This window comes from Schistocerca nitens, chromosome 3 (assembly GCF_023898315.1).
Source record: "Schistocerca nitens isolate TAMUIC-IGC-003100 chromosome 3, iqSchNite1.1, whole genome shotgun sequence".
Classification (NCBI taxonomy): domain Eukaryota; kingdom Metazoa; phylum Arthropoda; class Insecta; order Orthoptera; family Acrididae; genus Schistocerca; species Schistocerca nitens.
The window spans coordinates 880,850,525-880,878,494 of record NC_064616.1 but is presented as its reverse complement, the minus strand read 5'-3'; the positions used below and the strand labels follow the sequence as shown (position 1 = coordinate 880,878,494).

Genomic DNA, 27,970 nt, shown 5'->3' with positions numbered 1-27,970 from the left:
ATGGACAGTTTCTCCCTGAAGCTTTTTAAGAATATTTTTATTACACAGTTTTACAGGTTTCTTCTCCTCTCTCTCTCTCGCGCTCTCTCTCTCTCTCTCTCTCTCTCTCTCTCTCTCTCTTTCTTTCTTTCTCTATCTTTTCTTTTCTTTTCATATTGCTGCACTTGAGTGAATGATTTGCGCAATGATTTGTTCACTTTTCCAGTATTTTGTATGGCACCACTGATTACGGGATAATTCTTCAGTTCATCTGCCAAAACTCTCCATGAGTTCTGCTGTTCCATTCCTCATGAACACTTGAAATAAGCTGGTTTCTGTTGTGTGAACAAGGTTCTTCGAAGACTATATGTCCGCAACTCGTGGTTGTGTGGTAGCGTTCTCGCTTCCCGCGCCCGGGTTTCCGGGTTCAATTCCTGGCGGGGTCAGAGATTTTCTCTGCCTCATGATGACTGGGTGTTGTGTGCTGTCCTTAGGTTAGTTAGGTTTAAGTAGTTCTAAGTTCTAGGGGACTGATGACCATAGATGTTAAGTCCCATAGTGCTCAGAACCATTTGAACCATTTTTTGAAGACTATATCCTGTAGTCTCGTGCACAGGTGTTCTATAGGTTTAGGTCTGACCTGTTCCAGGCAGCTCTTTGCAAACAGTGGGGAATGTTCTTTCCATAAGTGCCATTGTTTGTTTGGTTGTGTGAATTGTCACTCCATCATACATAAGAATGGAATTGTCTAGATTTGTGAAAATACCATTCTGGACTGCTTGTGCTCCCTAGTAATAATCAGCATTGATGGTCCTTTCTGCATCAACCACGCACAGTTAAGTTTTTCCATAGCCACAGATGCCGTCGGCAACCGGTGTCTCCAAGCCTTGCTTTTGTCTATGAACTGGATAAATTTTCTGTGGTTCATTTGTATGGATTCAGGAATTTTGTGTGCTGGTCTATGGATAAAGCTCTACTGTACTCTCTTCTGTAAACAGAATGTGTATACTTTTCCTTATTCCTTCAGGGTTGGCATCACAGGAAACATCAGACATTATTCTTTTACAAAGTGCCTGATGATCAACAACATTTTTTTCTGGCAGCATAGGATCTTTTTCATTGGACATAAGCATGTTTTCCCCAGGATTATCTATGAACAGTCTTTTACATTTATACATCACTTGCCAGCTGCAACTGTGGGAATGGGATCACTATGATTAATCGAGTAACACAGACTAGCATAAAGTTCATACAGTCAGCACCATCTGTTTGTGTAAAGTGGTACTACCTCTACAGAGCATCAAACCTCGGTGATTCTGTTAGTAACAAAGAACTTTTGTCCACCTGTACTCTGGGAACAGCAGCGCTCTTATTGCAAAGTGTTGCCAGTAAAAAAGCTGCCGTTTCCACAATTCAAAAATGAATTTATTACTAACTAAACTTTCTTATGCACCATTCTATGAAATAGAAATATTATTTACATGTGCATTATATCCAGAGGCTACTTTTTTTATGTCTTTCAGTCCTGGTGTAGGCTACTAGGGAGAACCTTTATTTCCGAACTGAAACGTAATAATGGAGTCATGAAGCAAGCAAGAGTACTTGTTTTGCGCATGCACTCAAAGTAAAAGTGGGCCACCACAACAAATCGGAGATCTCATGACCTGCCTTTTTGAGGATGGAGCGACCCCCACTCCAGTGACTGAACATGTCGATTAATAATTGTTAAAAAAGCAGTGAAAATAGAAGATCAGTTATTATATGGACTATATGCAAGTCCTTGCAATTTTGCACCTGGGGCATCCCCCCCCCCCCTCCCCACACCACCACCACCATCACCATCACCGCCAAGGTACCTCACTCTGTATATATGAACATCAATATTGTAACACAGAGCACAGCTCAGTAAGCTACACTGACTAATAGAAGTTTTACAAAGTTCACAAGTTGTGATGATTAACATAGATGTTTATATAATACATGATGTACTGTAATGAGAAAGTACTGGACATAAGATGTGCACATTTCAACTATGTGGTACCAAACCTGAAAATACTGAACAAAGGATATGCACTCATTGATGCCCAGTTACAGACTCAGAACTAACATAGATTTATACATTTTTGACTACTGGGCACTAACTGACTGGCATAGTAACTGTGCTAATTGAAAACATGTCCACAACTGATAGAGAAATGTCAGATTTTGGGTTAATTTCAGAAATGCACTGATAGAGAAATGTCAGATTTTGGGTTAATTTCGGAAATGCAGTGTTCCTTCTCTGTGTCAGTTTCTACCATATACTGTCCAAACTGTAAGTTCACACAATTGTGTCCCAAGTTATCTGGTCTCATTTCAGTGAATGTAAATATTGTGTATACATTTGGTGTAACAAAGCCACTGTGACGGTGTTACAACTCGTGATGTATCTGTATACAACAGTTTTAATTCATAAATGATGACAAAGGATATTGAGCATGTGGGAGAGCATTTAGATTTAATCTTAGATCTGTAGCCAGTTAACAGTCTGCCTATGAAGAAGATCATCAAAAATACCATGGCCAATCAAAATGTATCCCACTGGACAGTATAGCTAGGCAACTGTAAATCACTACAGAAGTAATATTTTATGTGAAAACAATAGTTCTTTGGTGATGTCTCTTAAAGTGTGATCCATTTGATTCATTGCACTCCACCAATCACCTATTTTTGTTTCAATGATACCAATACAATTTTGCAAAGGTTCGGGGTAAATTATTACACCAGGGCTGCTTGTTGTTACAGCACAACTGTCCATACCAGTTGACCAATTTCTAAGGTCATCGGTGCTTCATGTGGGCAAAAGGTACACTGCAGCTTGACCAACAATTAACAGCATTGTATCTTGGTAACATTTGTTTCATGTTCAAGAAAGTATATGAAAATCCCCCCCGTGCAGCCCCTCTTTCCCCACCTATTATTCAACATGTTGCTGCTTCTTTCAGTGCAGAGATCGTGAAAGAAAGCCTGCAATTCATCAGATCATTTTCTCTCTCAAAATTGAAATAAAATATCCAGATTTCATCACACACTATAACTCCGTAAAAAAATTCTGGAGTGACTACTTATAAATTTGAAAGATCATGACATTCTGTCATCCTGGTTTTCATTGTCTTCCTTGTCAACAGCTGTGGGACCTAGCAATCATAACTCTTGCTTTACTCCAATCACTCAGTTAATATTAATACAGATCCTTTTCCCATACATGCGTGCTCCATGAGATGTTTTGTATAGGCAAAAACTATTCACTGCTCAAAAGAAAGTGGTTAGAGTAATGTGTGGGGCTCATAGTTGCATATCTTGTAGGCATATGTATAAAAGGTTAGGAATTCTTACAACAGCCTCGAAGTACATTTACTCAGTAATGAAATTTGCTCTCAACAACATGGACCAGCGTGACATTCATGATTATAATACCAAAAGAAAGACAGACTTACACTATCCTCTACTTAACCCATCTTTGGCACAGAAAGGGGTAAAATATGCTGTTGTGAAACTTTTCGATAAATTACTAGATGAAATAAAATTTCCGACAGACAGCAGTAATAGTTTCAAAAATAAATTGAAATCTTATCTCCTTGACAACTCCTTCTATACCGTAGATGAATTTTTGAATAGGAATAAATAAATATATAGGTATAATATATGCATTTTGTGCCATTTAAGGGAATAGAGTAGCTTAAAAAAATTTTTTTTTTTTAAGGATCCGTGATTCGTGTGTGCATTTCGTATGCACATGACACATTCCACATCATAATTGTCACTGTGAGGTTGATCAATGAAACATGTAATTAACTAGCTATAATAGATGTTTGTAGTACGAATCTTTAACTCTGCTGTAGAATGTATGATGTTATTGTATTTCCTTTTAGATTCTAACTCATTATTAAACTGGGACTCAGATCTGGGTCCATCTCTTCTTTCACGGACAGTTGTGTGGGTAACACATGTCAACATGTACTTTTTTCCAGGACTGCCAATCCAGTGAAGAATACGGCAGGGTCTCTGTAAAGTTTCTGATACACAGGTTGAAGTTGTGAGACATGTTGAGTGTCATATCTTGATAGCTCAGTTGTTAACAGTATTGCCCGTGAAAGGCAAGAGCCTGGATTTGAATCTAAGTGTGGTACACTCTTTTAATATGTTAGGGATTTGTAATATATCACTACCAAACAACTTGTGAAAATGATTTTAGTTGATAAATAGAGACAGAGACAGAGAGAGAGAGAGGGGGGGGGGGGATTCAGTTAAATAAAGCTATACACAAACAATTTTTATCTTGAGTATCCCTTAGTGTCTGTTAAAATAGGCAAAGCTGTCATCAATCTGAAGGTGTTTTGAACACCACAGTGCTTTACTAGACATGACTGTTGGAGAAGGTATGCAACTGCCTTCCTTCTTCCAATTTACTTGCCCAGCCAGTTGGAGGGGAACATACCATTGTACATCAACTCCGAGCTGCAGTGCAACTCAACTTTTTTCACACTAACAAACCTTACCACAGATGGAAGGAGTTACTTGAAAATCAAGTGCCTGCTCACCAATGTTGAGTGGAATACTCTCTTTCAAATTCTAAAGGTGGCAGGGGTAAAATACAGGGAGCGAAAGGCTATTTACAATTTGTACAGAAACCAGATGGCAGTTATAAGAGTCGAGGGACATGAAAGGGAAGCAGTGGTTGGGAAGGGAGTAAGACAGGGTTGTAGCCTCTCCCCGATGTTATTCAATCTGTATATTGAGCAAGCAGTAAAGGAAACAAAAGAAAAATTCAGAGTAGGTATTAAAATCCATGGAGAAGAAATAAAAACTTTGAGGTTCGCCGATGGCATTGTAATTCTGTCAGAGACAGCAAAGGACTTGGAAGAGCAGTTGAACGGAATGGACAGTGTCTTGAAAGGAGGATATAAGATGAACATCAACAAAAGCAAAACGAGAGTAATGGCATGTAGTCGAATTAAGTCGGGTGATGCTGAGGGAATTAGATTAGGAAATGAGACACTTAAAGTAGTAAAGGAGTTTTGCTATTTGGGGAGCAAAATAACTGATGATGGACGAAGTAGAGAGGATATAAAATGTAGAGTGGCAATGGCAAGGAAAGCGTTTCTGAAGAAGAGAAATTTGTTAATATCCAGTATAGATTTAAGTGTCAGGAAGTCATTTATGAAAGTATTTGTATGGAGTGTAGCCATGTATGGAAGTGAAACATGGACGATAAATAGTTTAGACAAGAAGAGAATAGAAGCTTTCGAAATGTGGTGCTACAGAAGAATGCTGAAGATTAGATGGGTAGATCACATAACTAATGAGGAAGTATTGAATAGGATTGGGGAGAAGAGAAGTTTGTGGCACAACTTGACCAGAAGAAGGGATCGGTTGGTAGGACATGTTCTGAGGCATCAAGGGATCACCAATTTAGTATTGGAGGGCAGCGTGGAGGGTAAAAATCGTAGAGGGAGACCAAGAGATGAATACACTAAGCAGATTCAGAAGGTTGTGGGTTGCAGTAGGTACTGGGAGATGAAGAAGCTTGCACAGGATAGAGTAGCATGGAGAGCTGCATCAAACCAGTCTCAGGACTGAAGACCACAACAACAACACAGCTCACCAATATGAGCTTGAGGACTAATATTTACTGCCACCAGAGAAATTTAGTGCACACCATGAATGTAAATGTTAGTTAAGTAACAAAATTATACTTCTCCCTGCCTCTGTCACTCCCCCCCCCCCCCCCTCCGTCGTGCTTCCCCTCTCTCCCACTCCCCTCTTCCTCCTCCCTCCTACTTACTCCTCCCTCCTAATTCCCATTTCTTCTCTCCCACTTCCCCCTCCCTCTCAGTTTCCCTTCTCCCCTACTTCCCTCTCTCTCCCCCTCTTATTTGTCGTCCCACTTGCATCCTGCCCCACTTGCCCTCCCGTCCCACTTGGCCCTCCGTGCCACTTACTCCCCATCCTTCTTTCCCTTCCCTCCCACTTCCCCCGTGTCCTACTTCCCCTACCCTCCCACTTCCCCCAGCCTCGTACTCGCCCACTCCCTCCCACTTCCCCCAGTCTCGTACTCGCCCACTCCCTCCCACTTCCCCCAGTCTCGTACTCGCCCACTCCCTCCCACTTCCACCAGTCTCATACTCGCCCACTCCCTCCCACTTCCCCCAGTCTCGTACTCGCCCACTCCCTCCCACTTCCACCAGTCTCGTACTTGCCCACTCCCTCCCACTTCCACCAGTCTCGTACTCGCCCCCTCCCTCCCACTTCCCCCAGCCTCGTACTCGCCCCCTCCCTCCCACTTCCCCCAGCCTCATACTCCCCCCTCCCTCCCACTTCCCCCAGCATCGCACTCCCCCTCCCTCCCACTTCCCCCAGCATCGCACTCCCCCTCCCTCCCACTTCCCCCAGCCTCGCACTCCCCCCTCCCTCCCACTTCCCCCAGCCTCGTACTCCCCCCTCCCTCCCACTTTCCCCTTCCTTCTGCTCCCCCTCCTTCCTACTTATTCTTAAATCCGTCTGCCCCCACCCTACCTTGTACATAACTCCCTCCCTCTTCCACCTCCCAACCCTATACAGTCCTCCTTCCTTCACCTTCCTGTCCTGTACAGCCCTCCCCTCCCCTCCCCTCCCCTCCCTCCCTTCCTCCCTCCCTCCCTCCTTCCCTCCCTCCCTCCTTCCCTTCCTCCCTCCTTCCCTCCCCCTTCTCCACTTCCCAACCATCTACAGCCTTCCCTCTCCCCTCTTCCATCTCCCAAGCCCCCACTGCCCTCCCACTCTAGTTTCCCTTTTCATGTTTCATACCCTCATCTTTGAATCTTTGCTTTAAATAAATATGTGTGCCCATATTATGATTTTAAAAACTGACTTATTTAACAGATTTTGCCTACATTCCCTACTACAATAATTGCTTCTTTTATACATAAAAGAAAAAAAAAACTGAAAAAGATAGGATGTAGGGGACAGTCATCTTATATTTCTAATTAATGTATTCTTTCATGAAATGTAAATGTAGTTGTTGTCATGGTTATTACATACTCACAGATGATGATTGGTGAATTTAAATAGATTTCTGTTACATGTGCCTGTTTTTCCAGGAAATTTGATTTGAAAGGTTCCACAGTGGATCGAGAAGCCTCTGACAAAGAAAGGGAAAAGGATTTGCCGACACTTAAAGATAATGATTTTGTCAAAGAAGGGATGAAAATTTTCATTGGTGATGATGCAAAAGAGAAACTGCTGGAAACACTAACTGCAGATGTTGAGGTACTTTTCTTTGACATTACTACTTTACCACGTATTTATCAGAACATTTGGTTCTTGCATTTACTACTAAAATTATGAGAGATTTTTTCCCCGATGTTTAATTTTGAGGCTGAAATTAACACATTCATTGGGGAATCTGCTTATCTTTTAGGTTTCAGTGACTTAATATTGAAAAGCAATACCCATGAAAGGAGCCTGCAGTACATATTGCTCACTCTGCTAATTTCAGCACTGGGATGTAACAGTTGTCAGACTGGCAATAGTATTTTGCATCTTGTGTTGTAGTGTGGAAAGTGGGAATAGATATTCTATCATGTCATCCTTCAGGGAAGCTAATTGTTTTGGATTAGGAAATACTGTTTGAATTATGTGAAACAATTCAGAATTATATGCTATATTATTTTAAAGGTTACCTTTTTCTGAAGTTGCATGAAGCCACAAAAAATGCATTTTGTCTTCCCTTTTTTCTCCATTTTAATCTTACTACTATATCTACATCTACATCCCCGCTCCCACTACAACTACATATGTGTTGTACATAAGAAGTCTTTTCAGAAAATTCCCGAACATTCGTAATTTTGCACCAATTCTGTGTTGGAGCAAAATGTGGGTGGCATCCCTGCACACACCTGTATTTAATGTGTGACTGCCGTAAGTTTGATCGTTGTATGTCTTTTAGTTATTGTTCAGTACTGTATTGAATAGAATGTTGTGTTGCACAGTTTGTGAATTTCAAGATGGCAGAGTTAGAGGAGCAGAATGTAACATTTCTGTTGGATCATATCATGAAATCCTGAGACAGCATCTTGGAATGCATCATGTTGACACCAGGTTCATTCCACGGCTCATAGTCGAGATAAGAAAGACATTCGCCTCACAATCTGTGAAGAGCTTCCCGTGCAGATGACAACTAGATTTTCCTTAAGAGAATCATAACTGGTGATGAGATGTGGGTCTACAGTTATGATACTGAGACCAAGGTTCAATCTTCACTATGGCTCAGGAAAGGTTCTCCAAGACCAAGAAAAGGTCATCGGGTTAGCTCAAATGTCAAAGCCATGCTGATAGTTTTCTTTGACTTTGAAGGATTGGTTTGTCATGAATTCGTGCCATGGGGACAAGCTGTTAATCGATAGCAGTGTGGGACATGCTGCAATGCCTGCTAGTAAATGTGAAATATGGCGAGACAATTCGTGGCTCTTGCATCACGATAATGCACCTGCACATTCCTCCCTTTCAGTCTTCACAGTGGGTCAAGGAAAGTTCTCCAAGACCAAAAAAAGCTCATCAGGTCAGATCAAATGTCAAAGCCGTGCTGATAGTTTGCTTTGACATTTAAGGATTAGTTCATCATGAATTCATGCCCCAGGGACAAACTGTTAATCGATGGTACTGTTGGGACATGTTGCAATGCCTGCAAATAATTGTGAGAAGGAAATGGCCTGAAATGTGGTGAGACAATTTATGGCTCATGCATCGTAATAGCATACGTGCACACTCATCCCTATTGGTGTGTGACTGTGGCACAAAACACGAAATCACTGTTCTGCCTCATCCTCCTCACTCTCCAGACCTGGCACCTGTGAAATCTTTTCTTATTACTGAAGTTGAAAACCCCATTGATAGGACAAAGATTTGTAACAATAGACGAGATAAAAGAAAATTCCCAGACAGCGCTTCACACTATCCAGCAAGAGATGTACCAAGACTGCTTCAAGAAGTGTAAACTGTGTTGGGAGCAGTGTATTGATTGTGGAGGAGAATACTTTGAAGGAGACCGTGCACAATAATAGGGTGTATATGACCCAGGACAACTGGGAATAACCTGGGAATTTTTTCATCCGTGAGAAAACCTGGAAAAACCCAGGAATTTTTTAGAATTCCAGGAATTATTCATTGTTTTAGTTTTCAGTTAATTTTTTTTTATTTTGACTGGTAAGAACTGATACTCTAACAAAGGATATTACTGATTACCACTACTGCAGAATAATACTTCAACGGTAAAACATAAACGAGAGAAAAAGAATGAAAAAACTTAAATTGCAAACGAAATGTGCCATATACAACAATGACACACAGTGCTCATGCAAGCGTGTGCCAACAGCAAAAGCTGTCTAAGGCTTTAGGGAAACTATGCAATGCATCACAACAACAAATTGCCTCCGAGGAGCGTGAAGTCACAATTATTTACTTTAGATTCATTTTAGCATTTACGAGTGGGCTCATGCGCATGCTCAGTTGAGTCGCGTTTGAGAAGTAGATTCTGCCGCTTCTGGCTACAGGAATGTGGCTGTTGGCTGTGCGAGCAGTCACAGCAAGCAGCTAGATGCTACCAGGAAAAGGGGGCACCAAATTCATATTCTTGAGGAAAAAGACTTGTTTCACAAAACGCCTAGTGTCCAGCGCACGTTTGTCTATCAATTATTCATATGATTTTGAAACGCTTCCCTGTTGGGTTTTGAACACATTTTAAGTTAATTTCTGAATTAATCATAAGTTGATATTTGAATGTGTGCATAGTGTACATGATGTCTCTGTCAGGAAAATCCTCATCGCATCTAGAAATAAACTTTCTGCAGACAAAAGGGGACGGGGCTATACGAGCTGAGCGGAGTAAAGCCGAACGGATGAATGCCAATCGCTGTCTGATTATGTGCTTGATTGGGTTTGCGAATGAGCAGCGTTGTTATAATTACTAGCAAAATCCATAGATTCATTCTACCAGAATGGAAATAGACAGTAATAACAGGTTGAACTATGTGCGAGAATGTACCATGAATTTATTAAATCACATAGCATTTTGACTCTCATTTAAAAATCAACTCTTTGATGATGAGCCATTTAGAAGAATTTTGAACCATGAAGATCAGTCATTTATGTCATTATTAAAAATTTTACTGGCACATTTGTGCGATATATCTTAAAATGTAGCACGTGCAAAAAGGTCAACATTACATGCGAAAGCTTAGCTTCTCTTGCAGCTTATCAACCTTAGAGACCAATAATATATGTGAAAGCTTCTGCTTTTCTTGTAGCAATACTATGTATATTAATTTAAAGTATTAACATTCCCTATTTCTGTGTTCATGCTATTTCAGTGATGGTGCTGTTGGCTGACTACATAACGTGTCCTATACTCTGAATATCTGTTGGCGAGATCACGTGACATGAGCTATGACTGGCTTACAAAAGCGCATCGCAGTCTCGATTTCAATGATTCGGAAAGTAACATGCGGTGTTTGGTGGAATTCCAATGTATGTTTTCCTGATACAAAAATATGCAGCTTACATGTTGCTGCATGTCAAAGATATTTCCAAAACGTGTCTTTTTCCCTGAGTTTCATTTTCCAAAGAGCTGGGAAATTTTACGCCCGTGTATAAAAGCATAACCATTCAAAGGATTGACAAGGGAAATTATGCTGTCACTTAACACGGAAAAAGTGTGTTTTCATCTGGGAGAAAGCGTATTTTTAACCGGGAATTCCAGGAAAAATAGGGAAATTTTTTTTCATTGGCCCCATATACACCCTAAATGAGTAAAAAGTAAGCATAGAAAAATTTTGTGGAGCAAGTTCCGGAATTCTTTGAACAGACCTTGTACTTTTCAGTCCACCATTACTTTGTACCACTACTAGTCAATGCCTTTTTGTTCCACTCGCAAATAGAGTGAGGGAAAAATAGCTATCTATATGCCTCAGTATGACCCATATTTTTTCTTACCTTATCTTAACTTCGTTTTCCTTACGCAAAATGTACATTGACAGCAGTAGAAATGTTCTGGAGTCAGCTTCCAATGCCAATTCTCTAAATTTTCTCAGTAGTGTTTCGCAAACAGTATGTCATCTTCCCTTTAGGGATTCCTATTTGAGTTCATGAAGCATCTCCATGATACTTGCATGTTGATTGAACATACCGAATGGCTTCGACATCTTCCTTTAATCCAACGTGGTGGGAATCCGAGGCACTCAAGCAGTACGTGAGAAGGTGTCGCATTAGTGTTGTGTACGTGGATTCTTTTATATCAGTTACCCTGCCCTAAAATTCTTCCGGATGTAACAGACCCTGGGGGTGGTGGGGTGGCTATGGTGCAGGATGGCATACAATGGAGGCTTGAGGTGGGGCTGCAGGCACATTGTGGTCCAGAGAGACTCGGCTATCAAATGAAATACTTTATTTTTACTCACACATCTGCACTATACTAACACCAGGCAGTGGCAGTGACGGAGGTCCGGGCTTGTGACTGTGGCTAGCTGTTCCACGCTGCCCGTGTTGTCCCTTATCTGGTGCACCCGCCACATCTTGGTAGTACTACAAAAATGTCTGCTTCTAAAATGAAAACTGTTTACACAGGATACCAGGACACCCTGTTATACCAGTGTGCTGCTCCTAGTCACTTTTTCATCCGTACCACTAAAACCCGTCAGTGGAGAAACCCCTTTGCCTGTACTACAAAAACCGTGCCTTAATCCTCCACTTGCAAGTTTTATCAAGAGATGCGTGACCTGTCTCACAATAAATCAACAACTCTGTTACTGTAATGGGAATGCCAACACCCTGCATTCACTGGCAGCCAGTGGTTGCTGCGGTATTTCACCACCACATTCCCACAAACTTGTCCATAAAATAGTAGTGGCAAACGAAAGGAAACTACATGATCAGGCTCTGAAGACTGCGCAATAGTCAACTGAACACCATGTCATCCTCAGTCATTCATCATCAGATGCGGTACGGAGGGGTGTGAGGTCAGCACATCGCAGTCCCTGCCATTGTCAGTGTTTTGACCTTGAAACTGCTAGCTCTTAATCGTGTAATTGGCATCACAAGTCTGAATGCTCCCCAGGCCATTCCTCCCTCCATGGAAAAATCCCTGACAGTACCACAAATCAAGCCCAGCTCCCCCGCATAAGGGTCTGTCACATTGACCACGTGGCTATGGATGCAGACAGATGGTAGTTGCTCTACAAAATAAACCAAAGTTGGCCATTCACCATCCCTACTGCAGTCGTTATGTGCTCATTCCATTTCAGACTACCTTGCAATGTTATGCCCATATATTTAATCGATTTGACCGTGTCAAGCAGCACACTGTTAATGCTATATTTGAGCATTGTTGGTTGGTTTTTCCTACTCATCTGCATTAACTTACATTCTTCTACATTTAGAGCAACGTACTGGGTTCTATTACCTAAGAACTCTTTGAGCCACTTGCATATCTGGGAATGTAATCCGTATGCTTGGACTGTCATTAACAGTCTGCATTGTGCAAGCTGACTTCCACACAAACGATGCTTCCTAAATCTTTGCTGCCTGTGGGCAGAAGCTTTTCTATGTAAAGGAAATTTATTGTATTCAGACTTAGAATATGTTCAAAAATTCTGCAGCAAACAGTTGTAACAGTTATTGGTCTGCAATGTTGTGGGTGTTTTATTTTATACTCATTATATATAATTGTCACCTGCATTTTTCCAGTTGATTCGGACTTTGTGCTGGGCAAGAGATTTATGATAAATGGAAGCTGAGTAAAGGACCAATGCACTCTGCTGTAGAGTACTTCTTTAGGTTTTCACCTTTTCTATATTCAGTGTGTGTTTTCCAGAATCCCAAAAGTAATACACCTATAGACCAATATGCCAGATGAATAATCATTAAGACAACATTCAGATTTGCTTTGTAGATATTGATTACCTTTTTGATGAGAAAAACATTAAAATTTTAGTGACCTGAAAAGTTTGTTAACCTCTACAAAGGTGGTGTGTTAGTTATATTGATTGCAGATATGAACATATACATTCGTATCTCCATCTTGTATTACTCAGTCTTCTTTGCAAACTGCCATTTTTGCTGAATTAGTCAATCATATACCTGAAGATTATATTTGTAACAAAATATTATAACAGTCATATGTTCCTGACCTACTTAAGTCTTTGATATCTTCATGGTGTGTAAATACATGTCTCACAGCTTCCTTTTTCATTCAGAATTGTTTGTAATCAGTTGCTTTACTAATACCTTTTTTCTAAAAAAAAATCACTTTGACTAACTGAAACTAGCCATGAGAGTTTCATGGTGAGAAACTTGTCCTAATTCTATTCATGAGGATTATTACTAAATAAAAATCATACTCTTCATGTGGAGGACCACAGGCTTATATTTGTTGAAAGGCACCTTTAATGTTTCCTCCTCGGCTGTTGCATATTCATTTTATTAAAACTTTCACAGTTGGACAGTTTTGGCCTTCCACGCTACTTTCAGCTGCAGCCTACTAAAAACAGAACAAAGATACAGCAAGTTCATATTTGGCTTACTGACATATAAAAAATATTTTTACAAATGACAGCCTAAAAATTTTTGTATTTACAGGTGCCAAAGTATGGCCATATTATCAGATTATTAAGAAACAGACATAACAGTTCCAAGAGTGAGCGCACACAATTTAATAGTCATTGTCGAAACTAACACCATGTTTTAAGTCACTGTACTCACTGTCAGTGGTAGACATCAACTGTCACTTGATGGGCACTTGACTTTCCTGAAGAAAGACATTAATCTCTGTCAGTTTGCCTCAGATGAAGGGGCACTCTCCAGGATAGCAAACATTTATCCATGAAGACATTGACCTTCTTGTCTCACAGTGGGATAAATATGTTAACTGTAATGGTGTTTACTTTTGAAATAATAATAAACAGTTTACTAATATTTTTCCCACCTGTCTCGTTTTCATTTGACTGCCCCTTATACATTAACAGGTGTATTAGGAAGTTGAAATTGTTACATACAAGGCCAGTACAAACTGTGTGCCAAAGCAGCAAATGCGTCTGCAGAGTGGGGTGAAACTTTGAAAAAGGAGAAAGGAATTCTTTATTGCATTTTTGAATCTAAAATAATTAAAAATGTAACTCTGCCAGATGGTACATTAGCATATGATAACAAAAGCAAGTCACTTCATATACATACATAAACACCAAACAGTTGAGGTCTACCTTATGTAGAAAGCGACATTTTACAGCTGGCGATACCATGCATTCACTCGTAATAGTTACAGTGATATATTGTTCTACCACATAACATATAAACATAAAATATTACATAAACTCTAAATATGATGATATATTTAGAAAAAGTGACAATGGTTGTAAATTTGTACAAGAATGACGAATTAAAGTCTTAGTACATATGAATTTGTCTGCAGATCGTTTAACGTATTGTTTTACAATTTGCCAGTTTAAGTAAAAGAAGAGTGACTCTTTGACAAATATTATCGTGCCTTTCAAACAAAAAAGTCATATAAAAACAAACAAGTAAAAAAAATTGGCAGTTACGAATGTGAGAAAGTTTTCTTAGGCTTTACTTATGCAAATGAATCTTACAGCATTTCTCTTACATTTTAAGTGTATGAAATTAGTGATATGGAGTGACAGTGCAAAAGTTCATAAAAACAATTATTGGCTGTGATGATATGTTGTTAGCTTGGAAGTAAAATACCTATTACTGATTCCAGTTTCTCACAAAACTGCATCTGATGGACTATTCGCTACTCCTTGGGATCCATGACTGTGCAAGGGCTGAACAAGAAAATCGAGAACGAACGGATCAGGAAGAAGAAGAAAATAATGGCATGGAAGAGGATGAAGATTCAGAAAGTGGATCAGCGGTGGAGAAAGGTGCTGGAGACAGAGCATGGGGACCTTTATCATCTCCGCCTGATTCGCCTCATGCGGCACTTATGCGAGAGTCAAGTATTCAGTATGAAGGTGGAATTGTACCAGAGTTGGATATATATGCCATACCAAGTTCAGAAGGTAACTGTTCCTCCCTACCTTGTATGTACTCTTTTTAATAGTTCTCTTGTCATTTGTATATGGGTTTAAGACTTCTCTGCTTGTGAAACCCTACATTTTAATTGAGCACATGATGTGCAACTTTATTTCTACTTCACAGGTGCTCCCATTAAAGAAATTTATTTCCTGGCTCTGATTGATGTGTTAACACATTATGGTGTCAGGAAACAGGCAGCTAAGGCTGCAAAAACTGTGAAATATGGAGCAAATGTTGATGGCATATCAACATGTGATCCAGAGCAATATGGGAAGAGGTTTATTGATTTCATGAGCAAAGCTATTGAGTAAATGCCAAGAAACCAAGCCTTCATCGGTAAGTTTTCATGGTTTTCACAACTGATTTCAGTGAAGTTTTCTTTGTCACGTCTGTTTTTAACATGTTTAGAATTCCTTTGGTCCTCTTCCAGGCAACTTTTTTTAAAAGTGCTACTGGACTTCAGCCAGAAAAATAAGTAAAATACCATTGGCATTCAGATTGCATGAGTTTGAATGAAAGGCTTGAGCTTTCTGTGCCACCATCTTTAAGGATGACACTACTAACTGCCATTACTGGCACTTTGTTATTCTCACATAAGCAAAGCAGCAATGTTGAGAACCCTCCTATCAAAGGCTGAAGAGATGCATGTATGGAATGAGAATTGGGCAGCTTGTGGCAGCTCAGGTCTGTGACAGAGTCGAATGATGTACAATCATTTTTATTATTCCACTTTTAAAGACATGTTTTGCCTTTAAATGTTTACTCTGTTTTCTTACGTGCACTACACTCCCCTATACTTTCTGTTCCATTTTCAGCAGTGGTTTCTTTTGCTGCAGTCATACCCATTCTCGCAAAGTAGTAGTGCCAACCTGTCATGCTCACCACTTTCATGTCCATTAAATTTCTTTGTTTCATAACACCTCCATTGGGGCTAGCAACCTGCTTCACAGGAAATGATGAAACTCAGTTCATAATAATCATATCATCATCATCATCAAGTGAAAATTATTTCTTCCATTCTATTATTATTGTTATTATTGGCTACATCAGTGGATACTTGGAAAAATCTTGTGCTGTTTTCCCAGTGTAAATAAACAATTAGAATCAATCCTTTCATGAATGACATTGATGGGTTTAATAATGTTGAACAAAAGCAGTGTTTCCACAAGCTGTGACTCACACGTACAGCTGACCACTTGTTGACACGGCTGAGAACATCAGCCATTTTTTGTAAAACAACAAGGGTGATAGTATAGCATGCATAGATGTCAAATCCATCAACATTCTTTTGACCCCCGGTGCATCTGATAACAAGGCTGGGGTTACTGCCTGTGAAAATGCTGCTAAGTATCCTGATCAGTGTCATCCAGCCAAAAATTTGTTTCATTGTCAGTAGATTCGCTGTTGAGAGACAGGTTCACTCCTTTCACCATCATTAAATAGAGGTTTGTCTATGTTGCCTGATGAAGAATCTGTTACAGAAGCTATACACCAAAAGCCTCAACAAACTACACTACTGGCCATTAAAATTGCTGCACCACGAAGATGACATGCTACAGACGCGAAATTTAACCGACAGGAAGAAGATGCTATGATATGCAAATGATTAGCTTTTCAGAGCATTCACACAAGGTTGGCACTTGTGGCGACACCTACAACGTACTGATATGAGGAAAGTTTCCAACCGATTTCTCATACACTAACAGCAGTTGACCGGCGTTGCCTGGTGAAACGTTGTTGTGATACCTCGTGTAAGGAGGAGAAATGCGTACCATCACTTTTCTGACTTTGTTGAAGGTTGGATTGTAGCCTATCGCAATTGCGGTTTATCATATTGCGACATTGCTGCTCGCGTTGGTCGAGATCCAGTGACTGTTAGCAGAATATAGAATCAGTGGGTTCAGGAGAGTAATACAAAATGCCGTGCTGGATCCCAACTGCCTCGTATCACTAGCAGTCGAGATGACAGGCATCTTATCCGCATGGCTGTAACGGATCGTGCAGCCACGTCTCAATCCCTGAGTCAGCAGATGGGGACGTTTGCAAGACAACAACCATCTGCATGAACAGTTCGACGACGTTTGCAGCAGCATGGACTATCAGCTCGAAGACCATGGCTGCAGTTACCCTTGACGCTGCATCACAGACAGGAGCGCCTGCGATGGTATACTCAACGATGAACCTGGGTGCACGAATGGCAAAATGTCATTTTTTCAGATGAATCCAGGTTCTGTTTACAGCATCATGATGGTCGCATCCTTGTTTGGCAACATCACGGTGAACGCACTTTGGAAGCGTGTATTCATCATCACCATACTGGCATATCACCGGCGTGATGGTATGGGGTGCCATTGGTTACACGTCTTGGTCACGCATTGATGGCACTTTGACACCCTTCATTCGATCCCTGCAAAACCCTACATTTCAGCAGGATAATGCACGACTGCATGTTGCTGGTCCTGTACAGGCCTTTCTGGATGCAGAAAATGTTCGACTGCTGCCCTGGCCAGCACATTCTCCAGATCTCTCGCCAATTGAAAACGTCTGGTCAATGGTGGCCGAGCAGCTGGCTTGTCACAGTACGCCAGTTACTACTCTTGATGAACTGTGGTATCGTGTTGCAGCTGCATAGGCAGCTGTACCTGTACACACCATCCAAGCTCTGTTTGACTCAATGTCCAGGCATATCAAGGCCGTTATTATGGCCAGAGGTGGTTGTTCTGGGTACTGATTTCTCAGGATCTATGCACCCAAATTGCGTGAAAATGTAATCACATGTCAGTTGTAGTATAATATATTTGTCCAATGAATACCCGTTTATCATCTGCATTTATTCTTGGTGTAGCAATTTTAATGGCCAGTAGTGTATGTATGAAGCAGCAAGGCAACTGCATGTCTTAGAGTACATGGTTGTTGATGTGTTGCAGGGCTTCCCCCCTCCCCCCTGCCCCATCATTTTTTCTTAATGCAAAACCAGTATCCTGAAGTTCACAGTTTTGTGAATAGCTTTAACAACTACAGGAAGGCAACAGTAACTTCATACCAATTGTAATATGGTCTGATGAATCTGCATTTACACAACATGGTATCTTCTGTATGAACAAACCCTACAATCCCCATGACACCAGCAGCCATCAATAATAGGTCTGTTTTAGCATCAACATATGGGCCTGAATATTGGGAGACAGTATCTTATATCCCTACATGTTTCCTGAGCACTGAGTGAAGATATCGTGCCTTTCTCACAAACAATTTGCTCAAAGCAGTAGAATACATTCCACTTCATGTTCAACAGAGCTTTTATTTCAAATACAGTGGTAATATGTAGCAGTATTCATGAGGGGCCGCTCCCAGGAAGTGGTAGCACACTTCCATGTTGATCTTGTAACTGTGGATGCAACTGTGTTGTGAAGAGTTCTGAGAAGCATGATCGAGTGAATCACAAGAATGTCGCTTTGAGCCTCTACTCTGAAGACTAAATACATTTTGCGAGATATGTGCTATCGCTGATAGCGTATTTAAAGTATTACAACAGGCTGTTCTTACAGAATGTAGTATGTATGTTTAACTTCTCCACATTGACAAGTTTTGTAGTTATTACTGTCTTATGACTAGTAATTTATTTCAGAATGACTATTATCCCTCATGAAAATTTCTGAGCAACAATTGTTGTGTTCGCTGTTAGAAAAACTAGTTGTAGGATATATATTGCTTGAGAAACAATGTATATTACAGCATTATTGGGCAGATCAAAATTAGAAAACAAAAAATTTATAAAAATTGGACATAGTCCCAAAATCCAAACCTTGAGTCCTCTAATGCAAAACTCTGTTCACTGTACTAACTGAGCAGCACAGCTACACAGTATTGAATGAAGAGAGTTGTCATATGTGTAAGTGTAGTGTTGCCAAACTGCCATTCTTTGGCCTCCATTTCCTACTGAAAATGTGTGCAGGATGAAATTTTCTTATAGGTGTATTTGTACTGTTTGTATGTAAGGTACTGTGATGTTTCATCTGAGTGCATGAATTTTGGTTCACCTGTATAGGAGAAGAGAGGTGACAGTTGTCTTCAGTGAGTGAAAAGCTAATTTGAAGTGAGAAAGTTACCTCTTTGAAATACCCTCTTGTGTTGGGTTGGTTATAACTAACATGCAAACTTTGTTTATTGTTTTCTGAAAGCAGTGCCAAGCTGCATGTCAGCGTATTTTCATATACACAATTTTGTCTGTCCTTTCTGTTACCTTCGTTATTTGCTACCCCACCCAAGAGAATTGTGTGCCAGACATAATGACAGTGTGTTCAGAAATACTTGGAGTATAGTGCACGTACGTCCCCCCCCTCCCTCCCCTCCCACACACACACACACACACACACACACACACACACACACACACACACACACGGGACCACAGGGCATCAGTATTTCCACCTGTTCTGTATTTCTGGAGAGGAGTATTGATCAGGATGAAAAAGAAAAGAAAAGTAAAGTAAAGCTGACATAAACCTGAAGGTTGGTTTGCACACCACAGTGCTTTACTAAGCATGGACCTATTAGAGCTGTTGGGTCACTGCTTCCCCTGACCTCTGAATTGACTTAACCAACCAGTTACAGGAGGACCTAAATTTAACATGGATTCTAAACTAGTGTACAACTCAGCATTTTTCGCATTAACAAAAATTGCCAGTGGAGAAAGAAGTGATAAGTGACAGATAAAAATCCCATGACATTTTACCACTGAGCCACTGACTTGTGCAGCAAGTCAGGCAATAAAAGGGTATACATATTATTTCATTTTTCTCAAAAATATGACACTTTACAGCATTGCTGTCATTGCTAGACTTTTCTTCTGGTTGAGATAAAATATTGATTTTTACAGAGTTCAATTAAATTAAGAGTATTGTAACTTTTGCAGCAGTATAAGAAATGTGTTTTACCTCTTGTGTATTTAAATTTACTGTAGGTGTCTAATGATATTCTCTGTGAGAATGAAATGGTAGTTTAATACAGCACTAATTGCTATTTTTATGCTTTCAGCAGTTTTCCTGTGGGAGCCTTCAAAAAGAAAATTAAGAAAAAAAATAGTTCAACAGATCTGAAACATCGCCTTATGATGTGCATTAGAAGCTATCACGCAAGAACTGTTTCATATATCTTAGCTAATAGTGTTTCCAGTGACTTGTGTGCTGCACGCACTTCCAAAGATTAGTGAAGGTAGATTGACAGCTGAGGAGATTGTCTTTGCTCTTGAATTTGGCTGTCTTTAAAGTACCAGAAATATTTTCAAGTGAAAATGCATTATGTACGTTTTTGTTTTGTTGTTAGTGACAGTTTTATAACTAAGCTTTTTATTTTTAAAAAGCTGTTATTTGACATCCGTGATGCTTTTAGAATAACATTTATAATCTTGGCACAATATGTCACATTTTTATGCAGTAGCTAATGGACAGTGAACAGATTTTAACATCTTTGCATATCACATCATGCACAAACAGGACAAAGTTTCTACATTAAAGGGCCATATTTTTCTGCATCTTGATATACACTGTAATATGTATCCATTTAATCATCATCATCATCATCATCATCATCATCAAACTATCATCAAAATCTTCATGTTCAAATCACAGTGATGTGTGAAGCATAATTGTTTTCTTTCATTATTTCTTGTATTCTTAACAGAGGAGGAAGGTGTGAAATTCCAAGTGTTCAAGAAATAATTTTGTGATGATTTTCCCAGATTTCATTTGAATTTTAAATGTGTGTTAGTGGACTGAAGTCAGTATTCTATTTGTTATCCATCCTTTTAGTAACTTGTGTTCTGTTAAATGGAAACATTCTATGTGAAGGAAGCATAGAAGTGTAAAAGTTGGCAGGATGGTTCCTGCATGCCATAAAAGTTGAAAGTCCTGTTAGAACTGGTGATAGCTCATGTATAACTATAGTAGCCAAGTGATATTGTGTTTTATACTTGTTTCTGATGGAGATTTTGAGTGGAAGTAATTTAACTTGTGCTGCTACCTCCTCCCCACCCCCTCCCTCTCTATACATGGGAAAATTATTTATTTATTTTGAAGAGTGAATCAAGGTATTTTCACTAAATGTTATGGTTTTCATATTGTTATTTAATGTAGCAGTATTTTTAGTTATGTCCATTTCTGAATTTACACCAGTAATGATGCATGGGGCAGTAAAGGAATATAAAGTTTCTTGCAAGTGTTTGTGCATTCCAGCAGTGAGTTGTAGTGTGGCAAGTAAGGATCGCTCTTTTATTGGATTGAATGAGGAGGGACAATGGTTTAGCCGCTGGACTTGGATTGAGGAGGAGAGCAGTTCAAATTCCTGATGGGCCTCCAGATTTACATTTTCTGTCCTTTCCTAAAGTCTTTATTTATATGAAGAGGACATGTCTTATTTCCTTCCTCATTGTTCCCCAGTCCAAGCATGTGCTCAGTCTCTAAGGACATAATTGTTGATGGGACCTTCTACTCTAATCTTCCTTCTTATACAGAAGAATTTCAAAACCCTAAAAAAATAAATGGGAGACATGCTCTCAGTTTTTAGTTGTTTGATGTGAGATAAGTAATTGATCAGATAAGAGACTACAGTGTAGAGCCCAGAACTAGTGCCTGTTGCTTCATTTCATCTTAGATGGCCCAGACAGAAAGCTGATGTCATTCAACAATTAAAATCACACAGGTACACAATGAAAAAGTTCTTTCTATGTATTTCAGTGACATTCTCGTAGAATTTTTTCAAAGCAAATTCATAATTTGCTAGTGCCTTTCTTTATTTGACAAAATCATGTTACAAACTCCTGACTGACTTGAATGTCCTACAATTTTACATCAGATGTTTGAAGGGGGTTGCTGTAGCTACATTTTCTGCTGCTGATAACAATGACAGGTCCACCTTTCTCAAAAATAAGATGTACTTTTCCTGCTTCTTTATAACACATACTTCTGTAATATCAGCACAGCAAGAAAGTTAAAAAATGAATGAGAGTATTTTCAGGAAAAAAATGGAATGTGATTCATATTTGTTGTCATTTAAATTGATGATGCTGTTCTTCTGGGTTCCAGCACTGGCATTTTGTGTGTGTGTGTGTGTGTGTGTGTGTGTGTGTGTGTGGAGAGAGAGAGAGAGAGAGAGAGAGAGAGAGAGAGAGAGAGAGGGGGGGGGGGGGGAAGGCATCGAGAAGAGAGGATCAAGGGGTAACATCAGAGTGAAATGGAACTGAGGAAGGGGGGGGGGGGGGGAGGAGGTAGGATGCAAGGAGAGGGTTGGAGCACAAGTAAGAAGGTTCAAGGAGGAGCCTTTTACAAAGTGGAAAATTGACAAAGTGTACTTTGTTTTTTGTTGTCTAGTCTAAATATTTCTTATTACACATTTTATAAGTTCTATAAGTGAAAAAGCATGTGACTTATATTATTTTGTGAGTTACTTATGACAATCAAGACCCACAGTGCAATTTTTTTATTTTTATGGTTTCTTTTATTTTTATGCAGAGCTTGTAATTTTCAAGTATATAGATCGATGTCCATATTTCTTTTGTTTAACAGAAGTTGATGGAATGTTGGGAATTTTGAAGAAGAATCCATAATTCCTAAAGTTTGAGTATATTGTCAATATTTTGTCTTTTTCTTTAGTTTTTTTCAAATAGTTAAGAAATCGAGAAACTTGGTGACCAAAATTCAAACAATTTGACTCAGCAGTAATGACATTTCACAGATAGTAGGCTCACTGAATTTGTTTTCATGTAAGTCTGCAACACCTGTAGACATGCAGTATGTTGATATTGAACACAGAAAATTGTAAATGCCAATGTCACAACTACTTCTGTCTCATGGTACATAATTTGTGTAACACATTGTGTAATTACAGATGCTTTTTGTGATCCTCATGAGGTCATTGCCTCTGTGTTTTGTAATTATCTGTAATTACATAATACAAACCTGTTTGTCGTTTAATAAATATTGACATTCGTTGTTAGTTATTTGTTTTACAAAGTTTGTATACTGATTTTATGTCAATCACTGTAATAGTATTTTGTATGTTATTTGCCAACGAAATGTGAACAGTTGGAGAAATTTTAGTATGTCTTCAATGGAAAGTACTTAATGAACAACAGACTGAGAACACTGTTCAATAAATTAATAGTGGAAGAATTTTTCACCACTCTGATTTCGAGTATTTCCTTTACACTATCATTAAAGAAAGGAACTCTAATGTCTTAGGAAGAATTATATTTCTGTGTCTTTAGAAGCAATGCTATAATGAATTCAAAGATATTTATTTCTTTACCCCATATTTATAATCATTTAAGCAATTTTATTTTTTCTTGTTAATTAATTTTTTGTACTAATGTTATGCTTGTAAAAATTCTGTTTTCACAAAGTTCATGTCCATTCTGTGAAGACAGAATGGATAGATGCATAATCCTTGTATGCAACTGTTGATATGCTAAATGTCTTGTACCAAGTTTGATCATGTGGATCTCAAGTGAAATTGTAGAAATGAAACTGAAGTTTGGAAACATAATACAGGCACTTGCTCTTTAATAAGTTCTTACACAATTCTGATACAAGGATGTGGCAAAATGGCATAGCTTCTGAAGAATTCATCCTTTGTCAAGTTTTATATTGTATCAATATATTTTGCTAGAATTCGAATTGTAATTAAACCAACTTCTCATTGAACAACAAGGTGCTAAATCTGGCAAATCTAGTATATGGGAGACAACAGCCATGAATTGTTTCATAAATACATCATGTTTTTTTTTTAATGGTTGTCACTAGAAAGGTTCATGTGGAAGAAAGTAATCAATTTCATACAGTCCCTTCTTGGAGCTTATATATGAACCTTTTATTTCATTATTTGTGTAATTTTTGCACTGTTTTTTGTCAGAACCACACAGTATTATAATTTTTAACCATTGCTTCAAATAAGGTACATTTACAATGTTGATAATTTCTCTCCTATTTTAGAGGTCCACAGATTTATGTCTAGTTATTTCCTTGTTACTGAAAATATGCTTCCAATGGTACAAACCATAGTTATTGTATAATTAACTTGAATGGTGCAGCTTGTATTCACTCTCCTGAACCTGACTTGAAACATTGGAGATGTCTAGTATAGTGAACATTGGTACAAAAGTGCTTTGTTTTCAAAAGTGGGACTAGGAACATTGGCTGCTTCCATTTTAAATACCGTATTTACTCGAATCTAAACCGCACTCAAATCTAAGCCGCACCTGAAAAATGAGACTCTAAATCAAGGAAAAACATTTTCCCAAATCTAAGCCGCACCTGAAATTTGAGACTCTAAATTCAACGGGAGAGAAAAGTTTTAGGCCGCACCTCCAAATCTAAAAAAATTTGGTCCATTGTAATATGAGACACAATTTAGGTCGAGTGAATGACGATACTGCTACAGTAGTTTGGTTCGAGTCGTAAGCTTAGCAGTTAAGCTTTACCAGGTTGCCATTGCTATGCGTCAGGCGCTCCGTCCGTATTTATACTAGTTCCCCTCCTTTTTCACGTGCTTCGTCTAGTTTATATTGATTGCATATTTTTCTTTGATCTCGTAAGTGCCGTTCTCTTTCTTATAGGTGTTTACGTCACTCTAAGCTGAAAATGCATTACTGTACTGTGTCATGCATTGTTAAGCCTGTCGCCGCTCGCGGCATGGCTTGCTTTTGTGCGCGCTACCGCCGCTTACAATTCAAATAAATAAAAAAAGAGAGGAATCGTCTCATTAGCAAAACAATGGCAAGAGACTGCTATTTGTTGTTACTTACACTGCTGCTTTCTTTGATAATGGGCAACAAGAACCAAATAATAGACTGCGTATGATAGAAGATGTTCTGAAGTAGAGTTCAGCGAAAATTTTTCTCTGTTTAAAACTCTTTGCAGACGCCTCTTTAGTACATTACATTGTGCACAGAAATTAGTCATCTTAGATTAAAAAATCTAGTCAATTAGCGTGCTTCATTTCTGACTGTATCATTATTAGGCATAAGAATAATACAAATATAAACATGACATGATATGTATATTCTTCCGCGTTTGCTGTTGTCTCACTCTAGTTGCGTAGTTTAGTAGGCAGATAGGATTTAAATGATATAGCAGCAAACACGAAAGAATACATGTCAAAATGTTTATATTCGTATTATTCTTATGATGAAGAGAATACTGCATGTGATTCACAATTCATAAAAGTTCCTATTAGCAACCATCTCTTCTCACAGGTAGGGAAAAATTCAGAACATAGAGTTGGCGATATTGACAAACACCCCAAACAGTCTTGCCAGCCGTATTTTCGTAGTACATTGAAATGCTGCTACATTCGAAGATGGACAATACAGAATTTGTATTTACTTCGTTGAATAATGTATCAAAATGCAGTGCTCGGGGCGGAGAAAAAAGCTCGTCTTCCACCTTTTTTTTTTAAAATTATTTACTGATGCAGAGATTTGGGGGCCAGTATTTATCTTTGTGCGTGCAAAGCATTCCTGTGTATCGCTACATATATTCGACGGCAGAAGTTAGTTGTGGCGGCACCTACCAACATTTTTCAGAACTTCCGCTTTGCACTCGATTCTAAACCGCAGGCGGTTTTTTGGATTACAAAAAGCGGAAAAAAAGTGCGGCTTAGATTCGAGTAAATACGGTATGTCCAAAAGTACACTGTTCTTACCCATCAAAATATTTACTTACATAATGAAATTTCCCGGTTATTGCTCTTTCGCAATGCTCATGTTGGTGGTTGTTAGTTCTACTTAGAAGCTCATGCTCAGATCGGAGGTGACGCCAGATTTGTGGTCCTCTGTTCCTTGGTACATGAGGGGCTGTGCAAGGAGTGAAACACAGACATAGTCAAGCTGAGCTTTTTAAGGTCTCTGTGGTTGGAGACAGTACAGAATGACTCGAATGTTAGGCTAAGGAGGTACATATGGTGGTCATAGGGAAATGAGACTTTATTAAGATTCAAGTACGCACAGTAACGTATGGTGCTACAGACCACAAACCATGGAAGTGCCAGATTCTATTGCCGTAATCAGAGCCTTGGATTCAAGTATATGTCACAATGCAAGTGACATACAGACATAGGTACATGTAGAAAAATGTACAATGGAACTGAATAATCCTAGCCCAGAGAGAGGTCCAGGCAAGATTTTGCAAGTCCTCCTTAGTGTACAAGCTTAACTAAAGATAACACACACTTACGTAGTATGTGCTGTAGGCTGTTGATGGTCCGAGACTACTTGATCTGGAACTCTCATTGTATGGAACTCTGCTGCTTGCTGAAACTTCGAATTCTGTCTTGTATCATGTTTGAGGGCCTCTATATGAAGCATTTGGATGTTTGCTTACAGATGGGACATGGTTCAAATGGCTCTGAGCACTATGGGACTCAACTACTGAGGTCATTAGTCCCCTAGAACTTAGAACTAGTTAAACCTAACTAACCTAAAGACATCACAAACATCCATGCCCGAGGCAGGACTCGCACCTGCGACCGTAGTGGTCTTGCGGTTCCAGACTGCAGCGCCTTTAACCGCACGGCCACTTCGGCCGGCACAGATGGGACATGGCTGTGTCATTTTCTACCTCCAGTTTACAATCAGCGCGTGTGAAACCAGCGGTTTCTCAATGCTTTTGACCTCCTAATGGACTGAGGAGAGCGGCTTGTACTGCACACTTCTACCTAAGTTAAAAGACTTACAGCTAATATTCATACTTACAAGGGAATGGTCCAATAAGACATGTAAAAACTTATCGTGAAATTTTTTACACAGGAAGAAGACGACGAGAGAAATGCACTGTCAAAATTTTAGTTGTTGTAGCGTGCTAGGTGGCAGTAGAAATGTGCGCCCTTACTGGGGCTGTAGCAATTGCGCAGTTAGGCACGCACACAGCTGAGGTCGGTGGTACATTTCTAAACAGGAAACAAGACACAACCTGATCATAATTTGTAAAGTACGTTTTCGGTTACTGTTAGTTGATAGTTTTTCTGACACTGCAGTACACAGTTACTGTTTTCTTGAATTAGCCACTCAAGTAACATCTATTACAAATTATCAGTCGCATTTTGCAGTATTGAGAAGTATTTTTTTTTATTTTTTCCCCTTCCTTCCAGTTTCACAGTAATGTGGAATCCAATTAACATTCTCAATTTAGCAATGATGAAATATGAAAAACATGGTTTCCAGCTGAAGATGTACATACGTGTCATTTGTTAGTTGATTTCCTTGACATTCATTCGATTGATATTTACATTTCATTTGAAATTGTGGATATGTTAGAAGAAATAGGAAATAACTGTGACAATTCCATGAATTGTAGTTAGAACTACGTCAGTTGTGCCAGTATCAGTTCTGAAGAATTATACCTTCCAAGCCTAAGGAAAACACGCACTGCAACAGCTTTCAATGACAAAGAAAAGACAGTGAAATATTGATTAAATGAAGGAGGGGAAAAAACACTTCAGGTTATGTAGTGCGCGAAGGCATTTTCATTTCCTAAAATCAGAGCGTGAACTGTACAAATGGAAGTAGAATTACATGAAGTAAGAAATATGTGCCAAACGGAAACCCAAAACTACCTGTATGAAAAACTGTTTGAAAGGTTTAGAACTGCTCGTGAGAGGCTATGCACGGTTACCGATGGAGATCTACGAGACTGGGCCCACCGAATGGCATCTGACATGAACATTGCTAATTTCCAGGCTTTGTTGACTGGGCTACGCAGGTTCAAGAAATCGTACAGAATAGGAAGTCGCAAAATTACCAAGTTTACATCACGTAAACGTGTAGAGCAGCTGCCGGTGATAGACAATGCTATAGAGAAATTCATAGCTGACGTAAAGACGAAACTTGCTGTTATCC

At 39.3% G+C, this 27,970-nt stretch overlaps 1 protein-coding gene across 2 annotated transcripts in view; it reads left to right on the top strand.

Annotated features, from left to right (window-relative positions):
* Window positions 1–23,090, top strand: part of LOC126248923 (phosphatidylinositol 5-phosphate 4-kinase type-2 alpha) — a 113,454-nt gene extending 90,364 nt beyond the window's left edge. The window contains exons 6-9 of one of the 2 annotated variants that reach the window (XM_049950417.1): window positions 7,098–7,266; window positions 14,765–15,065; window positions 15,205–15,417; window positions 20,122–23,090. In XM_049950417.1, coding sequence (XP_049806374.1) covers window positions 7,098–7,266; window positions 14,765–15,065; window positions 15,205–15,392 — 658 coding nt within the window. In that variant the 3' untranslated portion in view covers window positions 15,393–15,417; window positions 20,122–23,090. Of the gene's footprint in view, window positions 1–7,097; window positions 7,267–14,764; window positions 15,066–15,204; window positions 15,418–20,118 lie in introns of both variants that reach the window. The other variant, XM_049950418.1, reaches the window with a different exon arrangement.
* Window positions 23,091–27,970: the final 4,880 nt, after the last annotated feature.